This window comes from Bombina bombina, chromosome 2, assembly GCF_027579735.1.
Source record: "Bombina bombina isolate aBomBom1 chromosome 2, aBomBom1.pri, whole genome shotgun sequence".
NCBI classification, from domain to species: domain Eukaryota; kingdom Metazoa; phylum Chordata; class Amphibia; order Anura; family Bombinatoridae; genus Bombina; species Bombina bombina.
The window spans coordinates 1,329,615,590-1,329,632,519 of NC_069500.1; the positions used below are offsets into that span (position 1 = coordinate 1,329,615,590).

The window sequence follows — 16,930 nt, forward strand, 5'->3', positions numbered from 1 at the left end:
ACGGCAGCTTTCAACCCACAGAATACTTAGTGACTCGGCCCGTATAGTGCAGGAGCCCCCATATAGGATGGGTGTAGCTTGATTATAGTAACTATGGTCATAACTCTCAGTACTTGGATCTACATATTAATTGGCCATAATGGGACAAAGCCCACCATGACGTCATAATATGTGTGGGAGTCACAAGCTAGCGCACACCTTTACACAGAAACTGGGTAGCAGATACCAATAGGTTAGGGCAAATCCCGCCTAGAGCATACGGGAGGGAAACTTAGGTTATCTATCATGTGAGGCAATATTATAATGCACAAATACAATACCCAACCTAATCGGGGTATTAACATACTTCCAGGACAAATCAGCATAATAAAACGTATCACATAAAAAGCATAGTGTGTTAACCCACCGGGGACAGTGGTTAGAAAACCAGAGAAGGATGCATATAAGCGGCCTGACCAATCTAAGTCAATATTAAGTGACAAATCCCTGATGGCAGCATGGGGTGTGCTCAGACAAACACTCATAAAGAATGTTTTGGTAACCAGGGGAACGACACATACCTATGAAGAAGATAGGTGTGCTACGTGCAGCCACATCTACTTTACAAGGTGGAAAACACACAGCATCAATACACATGTAGCAGACAAAAATTAACCAAACACACAGTAATAAAGAATACAAATAAGAATGAACAATCAAAAATCATAGAAAACAGTGCCAGTCTATTTCCATATTCAAACCTCTGGGATGTATGGTGTCCAGTTTAAAGATCCACTCCGCTTCTTTTTGTAGGAGACGTGTGTCCCTATCCCCGCCCCTCGGGAGTGGGGGTACGTGGTCAATAAGCTTAAATCTAAGGTCTGCAACAGAGTGACCCTTTTCCATGAAATGTCTGGCCACTGGCTGGTCACTCTTGCCTTTTTCAATTGCTGTCCGAATAGCGCTCCTGTGATTGGCCATCCTTTTCTTGATGTCGTCTGAGGTTTTACCAATGTAAAAAAGGCCACAGCTGCAATTCAACATATATACCACAAACTTCGTGGTGCACGTAAGATAGTGCTTGATCCTATAGCTTGTATTGTTGTGTGGATGTCTGAACTGCTTACATTGCAACATAGAGTTGCACGTCACGCAACTAGGGCATTTGTAGGAACCTTTTTTGGTGATTGGTGTCACTTTATTGTAGCTGTCAGTAGGGTCTGTATTCATCAGAATATCTTTTAGGTTCCTTCCCCTTTTGTACCCAATCCTGGGTGGTCCATAGTGCTGGTAAGGTAGTGATGGGTCTGTCTGGATGATGTCCCACTTCTCTTTTAGCGTAACCCCCAGTGTCCTTGTGTTGGGGGTGTAGGCTGTGACGAAATTCATTCTCTTCTGGTGATCACTCTTAGTAACCTCCAAATCCACCTGGGACCTTGCTTCTTTTACAATGTTGCATTTGTATCCTCTGTTGTAGAATCTTGCTTCCATTTCATTTAATTGTAACTCCTTTTTCTCATCAGATGTATTATTGCGACAAACTCTCAGCATTTGTGCCCTGGGGATCGCCTTTATGAGTGATCTGGGATGGTAGCTGGAAGCGTGTAGCAATGTATTTCTGTCAGTAGACTTTTTAAATAGGGTAGTTCCAAGTTTGTTGTCAACCTTATAGATTCTCAGATCAAGGAAATCAACTTCGTTGTAGCTGGAAACCTCTTTAAGTTGAACCTGTCCCCCTCTTTCATTCAGGGATAAGACCCATTCACCAAAGGACTCGATTGTTCCTCGCCAGATGATCACGATATCATCAATGTACCGCTTGTAAAAATATACCTGTTGGTTGTCATACACCTTGAATATATTCTCTTCAACATACTCCATAAAGAGATTTGCAAATGCAGGTGCCATATTCGAGCCCATGGCTGTTCCCATGAGCTGCAAATAGAATCTTCTCTCAAACTTAAAGTAGTTCAATTTTAGGCATAAGGATAAGAGTTCAACAATAAAACCTGTTGGTGGTCCCACATAGGGGCACCTCTCAAGGCAGTTGGTGATTATCTCCATCCCCATTTCATGCGGTATAATGGTGTACAAGCTTGTGACGTCAAGACTAGCAAGCACATCACCTGGTTGTATATCAGTCAGTTTGGTAAGATACGTGATAAGAGCCGAGGAGTCCCGTAGGTAGGATCGCATATTAACAACTAGAGGTTGTAGCAAAGAATCAACAAATTTAGCCAAGGGCTGTAATAATGACCCCCGTGCTGAAACTATGGGGCGTCCAGGTGGGTTTACCAACTGCTTGTGTATCTTTGGTAATGTATACAGTATTGGTCTCACCGGGTTGACAGTTGTCAGCCAGTCTTTAGTAGTTGAGTCTATCCAATTCATTCGAGCTGCATGCTCAATAACAGAATCAATCTGTGTTTTATAAGAAATGGTCGGATCACAGGGTAGAGCCCTATAGGTAGAATTATCCGCCAATTGTCTGTCTATTTCAGCTTTGTAATCCTGGTAGTCCTGCAGGACAACCGCACCACCCTTATCCGCTGGGCGTATGACTATTGTAGAGTCATTCCTAAGGGATTGTACAGCTTCCCAATCACTTGTTGTCATGTTGTTTCTAGTCAGGTCATGTTCCCCCTGTCTTATTCTTTGTTGTACCATGCGAGTAAAAGTTTTAATACTTGGGTTAGTTGTGGGGGGTTCAAATGTGCTGGGTTTTTTGAAAGGGTGTCTGTTGTCTTCCATCACCTTTCCCTGGAAAAAATCTCCCAATTTTAGTTGTCTCTGGAAACGCATAGAGTCGATATATGTGGCAAAATCGTCAGGTTTGGTTGTCGGTACAAAGGAGAGGCCCTTCATGAGTACTCGCCTTTCATTCTCAGTCAGAACATGTTGGCTAAGGTTGACCGTCACATCCTCCTCCTTCTGCGAGGTAGCGGGGGTCTTCTTCCAAAATCCGCCCCTACTCGCATGGTACAACAAAGAATAAGACAGGGGGAACATGACCTGACTAGAAACAACATGACAACAAGTGATTGGGAAGCTGTACAATCCCTTAGGAATGACTCTACAATAGTCATACGCCCAGCGGATAAGGGTGGTGCGGTTGTCCTGCAGGACTACCAGGATTACAAAGCTGAAATAGACAGACAATTGGCGGATAATTCTACCTATAGGGCTCTACCCTGTGATCCGACCATTTCTTATAAAACACAGATTGATTCTGTTATTGAGCATGCAGCTCGAATGAATTGGATAGACTCAACTACTAAAGACTGGCTGACAACTGTCAACCCGGTGAGACCAATACTGTATACATTACCAAAGATACACAAGCAGTTGGTAAACCCACCTGGACGCCCCATAGTTTCAGCACGGGGGTCATTATTACAGCCCTTGGCTAAATTTGTTGATTCTTTGCTACAACCTCTAGTTGTTAATATGCGATCCTACCTACGGGACTCCTCGGCTCTTATCACGTATCTTACCAAACTGACTGATATACAACCAGGTGATGTGCTTGCTAGTCTTGACGTCACAAGCTTGTACACCATTATACCGCATGAAATGGGGATGGAGATAATCACCAACTGCCTTGAGAGGTGCCCCTATGTGGGACCACCAACAGGTTTTATTGTTGAACTCTTATCCTTATGCCTAAAATTGAACTACTTTAAGTTTGAGAGAAGATTCTATTTGCAGCTCATGGGAACAGCCATGGGCTCGAATATGGCACCTGCATTTGCAAATCTCTTTATGGAGTATGTTGAAGAGAATATATTCAAGGTGTATGACAACCAACAGGTATATTTTTACAAGCGGTACATTGATGATATCGTGATCATCTGGCGAGGAACAATCGAGTCCTTTGGTGAATGGGTCTTATCCCTGAATGAAAGAGGGGGACAGGTTCAACTTAAAGAGGTTTCCAGCTACAACGAAGTTGATTTCCTTGATCTGAGAATCTATAAGGTTGACAACAAACTTGGAACTACCCTATTTAAAAAGTCTACTGACAGAAATACATTGCTACACGCTTCCAGCTACCATCCCAGATCACTCATAAAGGCGATCCCCAGGGCACAAATGCTGAGAGTTTGTCGCAATAATACATCTGATGAGAAAAAGGAGTTACAATTAAATGAAATGGAAGCAAGATTATACAACAGAGGATACAAATGCAACATTGTAAAAGAAGCAAGGTCCCAGGTGGATTTGGAGGTTACTAAGAGTGATCACCAGAAGAGAATGAATTTCGTCACAGCCTACACCCCCAACACAAGGACACTGGGGGTTACGCTAAAAGAGAAGTGGGACATCATCCAGACAGACCCATCACTACCTTACCAGCACTATGGACCACCCAGGATTGGGTACAAAAGGGGAAGGAACCTAAAAGATATTCTGATGAATACAGACCCTACTGACAGCTACAATAAAGTGACACCAATCACCAAAAAAGGTTCCTACAAATGCCCTAGTTGCGTGACGTGCAACTCTATGTTGCAATGTAAGCAGTTCAGACATCCACACAACAATACAAGCTATAGGATCAAGCACTATCTTACGTGCACCACGAAGTTTGTGGTATATATGTTGAATTGCAGCTGTGGCCTTTTTTACATTGGTAAAACCTCAGACGACATCAAGAAAAGGATGGCCAATCACAGGAGCGCTATTCGGACAGCAATTGAAAAAGGCAAGAGTGACCAGCCAGTGGCCAGACATTTCATGGAAAAGGGTCACTCTGTTGCAGACCTTAGATTTAAGCTTATTGACCACGTACCCCCACTCCCGAGGGGCGGGGATAGGGACACACGTCTCCTACAAAAAGAAGCGGAGTGGATCTTTAAACTGGACACCATACATCCCAGAGGTTTGAATATGGAAATAGACTGGCACTGTTTTCTATGATTTTTGATTGTTCATTCTTATTTGTATTCTTTATTACTGTGTGTTTGGTTAATTTTTGTCTGCTACATGTGTATTGATGCTGTGTGTTTTCCACCTTGTAAAGTAGATGTGGCTGCACGTAGCACACCTATCTTCTTCATAGGTATGTGTCGTTCCCCTGGTTACCAAAACATTCTTTATGAGTGTTTGTCTGAGCACACCCCATGCTGCCATCAGGGATTTGTCACTTAATATTGACTTAGATTGGTCAGGCCGCTTATATGCATCCTTCTCTGGTTTTCTAACCACTGTCCCCGGTGGGTTAACACACTATGCTTTTTATGTGATACGTTTTATTATGCTGATTTGTCCTGGAAGTATGTTAATACCCCGATTAGGTTGGGTATTGTATTTGTGCATTATAATATTGCCTCACATGATAGATAACCTAAGTTTCCCTCCCGTATGCTCTAGGCGGGATTTGCCCTAACCTATTGGTATCTGCTACCCAGTTTCTGTGTAAAGGTGTGCGCTAGCTTGTGACTCCCACACATATTATGACGTCATGGTGGGCTTTGTCCCATTATGGCCAATTAATATGTAGATCCAAGTACTGAGAGTTATGACCATAGTTACTATAATCAAGCTACACCCATCCTATATGGGGGCTCCTGCACTATACGGGCCGAGTCACTAAGTATTCTGTGGGTTGAAAGCTGCCGTTTTGATTAGATGTCTTATGTCTAGTGGACTGCGGGCTGGGTTGCCTGTCACTGACATCTCACACGTAGTATACCCTTGCCTATACCCCATTTGAATATTTTTATTCACGGACGCCGAGTCATAATGACTTATTTTAGTTTAGTTTAGTATTTTACTCTGCCCAATAGCTGGACAGCGAGTATAAATGTGTTATTTGTTTACATGCACTTAAGTAGGGGCTTGTCACATTGAGCCTATGGTAACGCTTCTGGGGAGCATTGGGGGCGGATCGCCCCTGGGCGATACGCATGCGCACTACTTAGCTGTGCGATGCGCGGTGCAGACTGTAAGCACTAACATGGGCCTGCATCTGACACGGCTACACGGAATGATCCCTCTGGGTTACGCTCTGATACTACGGTCAATGCTTTCTCTTTACTATTAACACATTGCATTAGGACTGAGGTTAATGTCTGATCCCTAAAGTAGGGTTACTTATGCCTTATCAGTGGTAGTCATTAAGTGTCACTGCGAATGTATTATGTGTAATGTAGAACGGATCTAGTTACAGATGGCTAATACAGATATGCCATTATGCTCTAAATGAAGGTGTTACTGTTCTATAAATTGTATTGAATAGGAAGAATTTATACAGCTCGATGCTGGTTTGTTATCTAGGATTCCTCCTCATACTCTGTACTGCATCATTTGGCATATGTCTGTATCCTCTAGTTCACATTTTATATCCCAGTGTATATCTGCCCATTTACCAGGATCATGCATCTGTGGGTTCACAGGTGTGATTATTGCGTTATTGACTGCTTTATTTATTGCTTGCTGGATTATATGCTGTATTATTTGTATTTACTTTGCACTGTGGGTTTGGTTGCCATGACAACCAGTTTTTGGCGGTTTTTGCACTAGGGGGAGGGGTCTATGTGTACATAAATGTTTGATTCACTTGTATGTTGTTGGTCTGATGAAGGGGAGCATTCCCCGAAACGTTACTAATTAAACTATTTGTTTAAAACTTAAGTCCAGAGAGTGCTGTTTTCTACCTGACTATATATATATATATATATATATATATATATATGTGTGTGTATATATATATATATATATATATATATATGTGTGTGTGTGTGTGTGTATATATATATATATATATATATATATATATATATATATATATATATATATATATATATATATATATATATATATATATATATATATATATATATATATATGTATATATATGTGTGTGTGTGTGTATATATATTAGAAGGCATCCCCTTGACCCTTACTGAAACATCTGAAGATTATGTGATGGGAATGTAGTTTGTGGGTTTGTCACATTTTTCTCACAGACAGCATAAAGTCTTTTCCTGAATTTAGTCATGTCCTGAAGCAGTTTTGTGGCCACTCCCTGCAGCAGGAATTGTACAACTGGGTGTGCAGCGATGTGTGAAAAGGAGCGCACTTATGGTTTCTGAGCATTTAACTGTTTATTAGATGGATGTGTTTGAAGCAAATAGATTTGGGATAATATAAATTATATTTTATATTTGTTTTGTCTTTTGTATTATATTTATAATATACCCAATAATCTTCAATAGGAATCTTTAATCTGGTATATTTAATCACATGACAATTTGTTTTCAAATTATTGAAAAAAATTAAACCTATTTTAAGTGGTATTTTATTTAATTGTCTTAGATGTTTATTAAATCATTTTCATTTCTTGTGTCTAAAAGAAGCCATTTTTATGCTTTTGGTGCTCGTCCCTTTTCATCACTAGCTGAAACTGTCCTAATCAGCCAGTTAGCAGACTATCCTTAAAGGGACACTGAACCCAATTTTTTTCTTTCGTGATTCAGATAGAACATGCGATTTTAAGCAACTTTCTAATTTATTCCTATTATCAAATTTTCTTCATTCTCTTGGTATCTTTATTTGAAAAGAAAAGCAAGAATATAAGTTTAGTTGCCGGCCCATTTTTGGTGAACAACTTGGGTTGTTCTTGCTGATTGGTGGATAAAATCACCCACCAATAAACAAGTGCTGTCTAGGGTACTGAATCAAAAATTGTCTGGCTTTTTAGCTTAGATGCCTTCTTTTTCATATAAAAATAGCAAGAGAACGAAGAAGAATTGATAATAGGAGTAAATTAGAAAGTTGTTTAAAATTGCATGCTCTATCTAAATCATGAAATAAAAAAATTGGGTTCAGTGTTCCTTTAAAGGGACAGTCTACACCAGAATTGTTATTGTTTGAAAAGATAGATAATCCCTTTATTACCCATTCCCTAGTTTTGCATAACCAACACAGTTATATAAATACACATTTTACCCCTGTGATTACCTTGTATCTAAGCATCTGCAAACTGCCTCCTTATTTCAGTTCTTTTGACAGACATCCATTTTAGCCAATCAGAGTTGGCTCACTGGAACTCCACGTGCATGAGCACAGTGTTATCTATATAACAAACGTGAACTAACACCCTCTAGTGGTGAAAAACTGTCAAAATGCCCTGAGAGAAGAGGCGGCCTTCAAGGGCTTAGAAATTAGCATATGAACCTGCTAGGTTTAGCTTTCAACTAAGAATACCAAGAGAACAAAGCAAAATTGGAGATAAAAGTAAATTGGAAAATGGTTTAAAATTACAATCTCTTTCTGAATCATGAAAGTTTATTTTGGACTTGTCTGTCCCTTTAAAAGGACCAGTAAATACAGTAGATTTGCATAAATAACAAATGCATGATAAAAAGACAATGCAATAGCACTATGGGGTAGATTTATCAAAAGCTTTGCAAGCCTTTCGACCCCATACGACTGCAGGTTCTCTCAAGAGAACCTGCACGCCGTATTTAACAAGCAGTGGTCATCAGACCTCTGCTTTCCTAACCTTTCGCCACCTCTAAAGTGATGAATTTCATTCTCCCCGGTATAGTCCAACCTGGGAGATTGACTGCTCCTGCCCGCGCGTGATAAGCTGCGCGCGGGCAGGGGCGGGATTGCACGCGAGCGCAAAATAGCGCTCGTGTGCAATGCTGAATTCCGCATGTATGTGCGCCCCTGTCCGCCTCAGCTTGATAAATCGCCCCCTTAGTCTGAACTTCAAATGATTAGTAAGATTGTTTTCTGACACATTTCAAAGTTATGTCTATTTCCACTCCCACTGCATCATGTGACAGCCATCAGCCAATCAAAAATGCATATCCGTATATGCTGTGAATTCTTGCACATGCTCAGTAGTAGCTGGTGGCTCAAAAAGTGTAAATATAAAAAGACTGTGCACATTTTGCTAATGGAAGTAAATTGGAAAGTTTTTTACAATTGCCTGCTCTATCTGAATCATGAAAGTTTAATTTTTACTTGAGTGTCCCTTTAAAGGGACAGTAAACACCGAAAAATGTTATTGTTATAACATTAAAAAGATAGATAATCCCTTTATTTGCCATTCCCCAGTTTCCCATAACCAACACTGTTATATAAATATATTTTTACCTCTGTGATTATCTAAGCTTCTGCAGCCTTTTTATCTCAGGTCTTTTGACAGAATAGTTAAATAACTCCACAGCATCAGCACAATGTTATATATATGGCACACATGAAATAACACCCTCTAGCTGTGAAAACTGTCAAACGCATTCAGATAATAGGCAACCTTCAAGGGATTAGAAATTAGCATATGAACCTACCTAGGTTTAGCTTTCAACAAAGAATACCAAGAGAACAAAGCACATTTGATGATAAAAATAAATTGGAAAGTTGTTTAAAATGACATGCCCTATATTAATCATTAAAATTTAATTTGGACTTTACTGTACCTTTAAAAGGACAGTCTACTCCAGATTTTTTATTGTTTAAAAAGATAGATAATCCCTTTATTACCCATTATCCAGTTTTGCATAACCAACCGTTATATTAATATACTTTTTTTTTTTTTTTTTTTTTTTTTTTTTACCTCTGTGATTACCTTGTATCTAAGCCTCTGCAGACTGCCCCCTTATTTAAGTTATTTTGACATAAGTAACTCCATGGCATCAGCACAATGTTATCTATATGGCACACATGAAATAACGCCCTCTAGCTGTGAAAACTGTCAAATGCATTCAGATAAAAGGTGGCCTTCAAGGGCTTCGAAATTAGCATTTGAGCCTACCTAGGTTTAGCTTTTAACAAAGCAAATTTGATGATAAAAGTAAATTGGAATGTTGTTTAAAATTACATGCCCTATCTAATTCATGAAATATGCACTTAGTTTCAAAATCAATGTATAAACTTTAACTTTTTTTATGCAAGAAAATATTAAAATATTTAAAAAGTCATCTTTATAGTATGTCATAGACATTTTATTTTATTTTAGTGTCCCTTTAAATAATTCCCCCCCCCAGCTTTTGATACACTGAGAAGTTGTACCACAGATGTAGTTTTCTAAGTATACTTGTATGCCTGAATTAAAAATAGACGTAGCTCTACTAAAGCTAATTTGCATCCACACATTTGTTTACATATATTTATCTATATCCTCCTCTGACTCACACGTACAGAATTGTATCCGCACATCCCTTGTGCACTCTCTGTTTAATTCACCCAGAATACACAGAGATCACTGGCCTTGTATTGTGACACGCTGCACCCCCTCTCTGATCTTTATAACTAGAGGAGATGTTATCCTTGCTGCTGGAGACGGCTGTGTACAGGGAGATTACACATTTTAAACAAGATAATTTAAGTGTTAGCAAAAAGCAGGAGATTATTACTTTTTATAGATCTGATCAAATTCACAACATAAACTTTTTAAAGGTCACCTTTATTTCAAGGACTTAGAACCATTAACACAGGGTAATCCATTCTCATAGTATTGATTGGTAGTAAATTATATATGCTTTTAAATGGGCATTAAAGGAACATTGTACTGTCATTTTTTTCTCAGTTTTAATGCGTTCCAATTAAAAATATAAATACTTTAGTATTCTCTATGTAAACAAGACGCAGTAAGTAGCACTCAAGTTCCCAGTGGGGTAAGGAAGAGATAGGTAATAACATTTTCCTTTCAATCGCTCTCTCTATTGGTCATTGTATTGGATGGTGTGTATAGACAGACAATTTACTTTTATCATAAAATTTGCTTTGTTCTCTAAGTATTCTTTTTTGAAAGCTAAACCTTGGTAGGCTTATATGTTAATTTATAAGCCCTTGAAGGCCACCTCTTATCTCAGTGCATTTTGCCAGTTTCTCACAGTTAGACAGAGCTAGTTCATGTGTGCCATATAGGTAACATTGTGCTCGCTCCCATGGAATTATTTATGAGTTAGCACTGATTGGCTAAAAAGCAAATCTGTCAATATTAATATAACCGTGTTGGTTATGCAAAACTGGGGAATGGGTTATAAAGGGATTATCTATTTTTTTAATCATTAAAATTTATTTTTCAAGTAGACATGAAAAATATACATTGTGGGTTCAAGAGTGGTGGCTGAGGTAGAGATTTTTGGGGGCGATGTGTTACCTCATCTACCTTTGTGGCAACCCTAGCTTAAACGGATACTAAACCCAATTTTTTTCTTTCATGATTCAAATAGAGCAATTTTAAGCAACTGTCTAATAATTTACTCCTAGTTTCCACTAATGTAGCCACCAATCAGCAAGCGCTACACAGGTGCTGAACCAAAAATGAGCCGGCTCCTAACCTACATTTCTGCTTTTTCAAATAAAGATTCCAAGAGAACAAAGAAAAATTAATAATAGGATTATATTAAAAAGTTGCTTAAAATTGCATGCTCTATCTAAATCACGAAAGGAAAAATTTGGGATTAGTGTCCCTTTAAACTGACTCCGCAAAATAGATTGTAATAGGGTTTTAAACCTAGGGAAGCCTAGGTTTACAGCTTGCTGGCACACATTACTGAATATAAACTAAAGCTATACATTTATTGCTGTAATATTTAAAGGGGCATTGCAGTGGGAATGGTTTGCTTTAATTCATTAGAACATGTATTTTTTGTTGCACTACTTGCTGTGGAACTCCATGATAAACACATAAATAAAATGCCACTCAGAGCCACAGAGCACTTCTAGTCCAAATCAGGAAACACACTAGCAGTAGTTGAATAGCTCTGACAATCACCAGCTGTGTTCAGTTTGGGAGTTTATCTATGTGTTTAAGCCCACAGTAAGTAGTCCAAACATTTACTGTCAGAAATTAGAACATGCATTTTCCACTACTAATCTAGATGCAATTAATCTCATTTGTAAAACTAATATTTTGCTGGAAAAAAAACTTTGCCTCCACTTTGCTGTTGAAAATTGCATAATTCATAAAGATTTGTACCGGCCCCTTGTCAGAGCAGCGAATGGCGAGATCAGCTCTATTAAAATCAAAGGAACTGCTTCTATCTTGCAGCTGTTAAAGGAATATAAAACCCAAACATGCTTTCATAACTCAGGTAGAACATAGAATTTTAAACAACTTTCTAATTTACTTCTATTATCAAATTGTCATTGTTTTCTTGTAATCCTTTGTTGAAAAGCAGGAAGTTAGGCTCGGGAGTGTGCACGTGTCTGCAGTACGTTATGGCAGCAGTTTTGCACCACTTAAAACGACAACTCAAAGAAGGTGCCTCATAGTGTAACCTATGTCTGAGAAAATATAATGAAATATAAAGAGAGAGACGTCCACACTGATCGTTCAACTGTAATATCCTAAAACAGCTCCACAACGAAGGTGCTAAACTCCTTACAAAGGAGAGCACTACAGTAGCAGAGTGTAATTACATTTATTTAAATAACAGAACAATGTTGCAGGTTTTGTAACACTGTTATACATTAGCAAAACCACTAGATGGCAGCACTATTTCCTGTCCTGTAGCACTTCAGACGTGAAAGCTACCTATCTAAACATCTCTTCAACAAATAATAACACGAGAACGATACATATCTGATAATAGAAGTAAATTGGAAACATTTTTAAAATTGTTTTCTCTATTTGAATCATAAAAGAAAAAAATTGGGTTTCATTTCCCTTTTACTTCCTGCTGCACAAAAGGAGTTCTACTGTCAAGGATACAGGCATCACAGAATTGTTTTAATCCCTTCATGCCGTTAGGACATTCCTTGCCGTCCTAACAGCGCTGGGCTTTTATCGTCGTTAGGACGGAATGGAACATCCTACTATATACGGCGTCCTGCAGCTTCCACCTTTGACGTAGTCAAGGATTGGCTTGGGGGGGCGTGTTCCGATTGTTCAAATGTGAACACTATTATACCAGCACAAAGGTGTTAATAACATTACAAAACAAACAAATAAAAATGAGAAAAAACACCCTCTATAAAACAGTTTACTTTAAGAGAAGAAAACTTGCAGAAAGTTCAAGACAAATAAAATAAAATTAAAAAAAATGAGACCACTTTGCCTTCTTTGACATAGCGAGACACAACAAAATACTTCACACAGGCAATGTCTTTCTAAATCCCAAATGCTGAGTTACAGTTAAGGTGAAAAATCCTGACCACATCTTCATAACGCCCATAAACAACCCGAACGCCCATAGTCAGCCCCTTATTCATGTCTGTAAGATTGTCGAGACAAATTCCGTTCTCTCCACTTACATTACTAACAAAACAGACATGCAAACAATTACAGAACCCCAATCTGCTTGCAAAATATTGCAGGTAATCAGGGATTGTTGGCAACTATGTACTTATAAAATACTCTTTAGTAGAAAGTTATATTAGTTGTTTAAAGGGGCACTGGTCTAGATGCAAGTGGTTATTTAGGCCTCTCAGTTAAGGAGAGCCTATATTCAAAATTCACTTTACATATCGTTTCCAGCCAATCCCCAGTGGGCGTTTACTTATATATTTAAATAGTCTAATACATGATATCTTACACAAGAAAACAATAATTTCCAGGGACAGTCCCTGGATTCTGTTGTATGCCCTGGATTTTTTTTGTCTCCAGGAGATTTGGAAGGCTGCAGCTGAGCTAGAGCATTTGTGACATAAGATAACGGAGAGGAGCTGCCGGTGAGACTGTGCGTGCAGCAAGTTTCTCTGCTTGATCACTCAGCACAGGTCTAGACAGAGACTCCTTGCTGCACCTTCTCTGAGTGATCGAAGTTTAAACTGCCACAAATCAGAAGAAAAAACACTTACAAACAGCTCCTCCAAAGTAACTGATATTGCATTGTCTTTTTATTATTAATTTGTTGATTATGCAATTCTACTTTATTTAATGGTCCCTTAATGGCCCTTTAAATAATAAACGTGTACAATAGGAAGTATTATACAGTGCTATACGTACCTTGCTATTGTTTATGCAGATGTGGATGAAAAAAAAACTGCATAAACAGCAATAACACATATACTACTTGCTATTGTTGTTTATGTGTATTGTTTAAAGGGACAAAAAAACAAACCTTTTCTTTAATGATTCCGATAGAACATATCATTTTAAGCAACTTTCTATTGTACTTTTGTAAACAAATGTTCTTTCTTCATTTGTTGTCCTTTGTTGAAAAGCAGGCATGTGAGTTCAGGAGTGTACACGTGTCTACAGCACTATATGACAGCAGTTTTACAGCAGTGTTATACATTAGCAAGAACACTAGATGGCAGCACTATTTCCTGTCATGTAGTATTTCGGGCACATGCACGCTACCTAGCTAGATATCTCTTTGACAAATAATAACAAGAGAATGAACCAAATTTGATAATGGAAGTAAATTGGAAACTGTTTTAAAATTGTATTCTCTATCTGAATCATGAAAGTAAAAATTTTGATTTTATGTCCCTTTAAGTTTCCTTTAAAATCCTTGTGGAATTTTCCCTAATAGGAAATCTGCAGTGTTATTTGTTTGTTCCATTACTAGCAACAACTTCTAATGTTTGACTACCCCTGACTTAATTTAGCTCTTTTCTAGGTCTCATCGGTTACAGCTGGATTTCAAGTCGCTTCAGACCTGCTGAGTCCAGTTTGCTTATTTCAGTTTTCAGCTGTTACAAGGAGAAAGGACCCCCCCTCTGTTCAAAGTATGTGTCCGTTTGTTTGTCATTCTGTTTAGGTAAAACACTGACAAATGTGCAGAAATAACAAAACAGCTGAAAAAACAAAAAGAAAACAAACAGGTGTTGGACGGTTTCTTGTTTTTTCTTCTGTTATTTTGTTTTTCATGAGTAGGAGATCCAAAGATTCCAAATTTTTAAATAGAGGCAAATTTCCTGGTAAAATAATGATCTGTAAACAAATGTAATCACTACGCTCTCGTGTGCTGCTGCATACGCAAGTACATTTGATAACAATCTCTGTTCCTTTTGCACATTTTTATTGTTTAATACAAAAAAAACCCCATTTTTTTATTATTTTAATGTTATTCATAGTTGTCTTAAAGGGACACTGAACCCAATTTTTTTCTTTTGTAATTCAGAAAGAGCATGCAATTTTAATCAACTTTCTAATTTACTCCTATTATCAATTTTTCTTCGTTCTCTTGCTATCATTTGAAAAAGAAGGCATCTAAGCTTTTTTTTTGGTTTCAGTACTCTGGACAGCACTTTTTTATTGGTGGATGAATTTATCCACCAATCAGCAAGGACAACCCAGGTTGTTCACCAAAAATGGGCCGGAATCTAAACTTACATTCTTGCATTTCAAATAAAGATACCAAGAGAATTAAGAAAATTTGATAATAGGAGTAAATTAGAAAGTTGCTTAAATTTTCATGCTCAATCTGAATCACGAAAGAAAAAAATTGGGTACAGTGTCCCTTTAACCCCTTAACGACCAAGGACGTACGCCACACGTCCTCTAAAAAAATACACTTAATGACCGAGGACGTGTGGCGTACGTCCTTGGTCTGGAAAGCAGCTGGAAGCGATCCTGCTCGCTTCCAGCTGCTTTCCGGTTATTGCAGTGATGCCTCGATATGGAGGCATCCTGCAATAACCCCCCTTGGCCATCCGATGCAGAGAGAGCCACTCTGTGGCCCTCTCTGCACCGGACATCGATGGCCGGTATCGTTGGTGGGAGCTTACGTGGGAGGCGGGTGGGCGGCCATCGATGTTGTGTATGGAGTGGAGGGGGGCGGGATCGGGGGCGGGACCCACGGGGGCGCGCACGGGAGCGCGCGCGTGCACGGGGGTTGGAGGGCGGGCGCGTGCACGGGGCGGGAGCGGGTGGGAACCGCTACACTACAGAAAAACTTAGTAAAAAGTATTAAAAAAAAATGAAGTTTAAACTTTAAAAAATATAATCTCAGGGATCTGGAAGGGGTGGGGGGTTGGTCTTGGTGGGGGGGAAAGCTACACTACAGAAAATTGCTTTTTTTTTAATAAAATGGCACTTTTTTTGCAAAACTGGGTACTGGCAGACAGCTGCCAGTACCCAAGATGGCGCCCATTAAGGCAGAGGGGAAGGGTTAGAGAGCTGTTAGGTGGGGGATCAGTGAGGTTGGGGTCTAAGGGGGGATCATACACATCAGCATATGTAAATATGCTCTTTTTTTTTTAAAAAAAAAATGGCCAAATACCTTTTATTTTAGTACTGGCAGAGTTTCTGCCAGTACTTAAGATGGCGGGGACAATTGTGGGGTGGGGGAGGGAAGAGAGCTGTTTGGGAGGGATCAGGGGGTCTGATGTTTCAGGTGGGAGGCTGAGCTCTACACTAAAGATAAAATTAACCCTGCAAGCTCCCTACAAGCTACATAATTAACCCCTTCACTGCTAGCCATAATACACGTGTGATGCGCAGCGGCATTTAGAGGCCTTCTAATTACCAAAAAGCAATGCCAAAGCCATATATGTCTGCTATTTCTGAACAAAGGGGATCCCAGAGAAGCATTTACAACCATTTGTGCCATAATTGCACAAGCTGTTTGTAAATAATTTCAGTGAGAAACCTAAAATTGAGAAAAATTTAACTTTTTTTTTAATTTGATCGCATTTGGCGGTGAAATGGTGGCATAAAATATACCAAAATTGGCCTAGATCAATACTTGGGGTTGTCTACTACACTACACTAAAGCTAAAACTATCCCAAAAAGCTCCCTACATGCTCCCTAATTAACCCCTTCACTGCTGGGCATAATACACGTGTGGTGCGCAGTGGCATTTAGCGGCCTTCTAATTACCAAAAAGCAACGCCAAAGTCATATATGTCTGCTATTTCTGAACAAAGGGGATCCCAGATAAGAATTTACAACAATTTATGCCATAATTGCACAAGCTGTTTGTAAATAATTTAAGTTAGAAACCAAAAGTTTGTGAAAAAATTTGTGAAAAGTGAACGATTTTTTGTATTTGATTGCATTTGGCGGTGAAATGGTGGCATGAAATATACCAAAAT

At 38.9% G+C, this 16,930-nt stretch overlaps 1 protein-coding gene across 1 annotated transcript in view; it reads left to right on the forward strand.

Annotated features, from left to right (window-relative positions):
* The window catches only part of MFSD10 (major facilitator superfamily domain containing 10), a 171,912-nt gene that overhangs the window by 87,427 nt on the left and 67,555 nt on the right, over nucleotides 1-16,930 (forward strand). Inside the window, 1 exon segment of the mRNA XM_053704198.1 lies at nucleotides 14,511-14,619. Within this exon segment, the coding sequence (XP_053560173.1) occupies nucleotides 14,511-14,619 (109 nt within the window).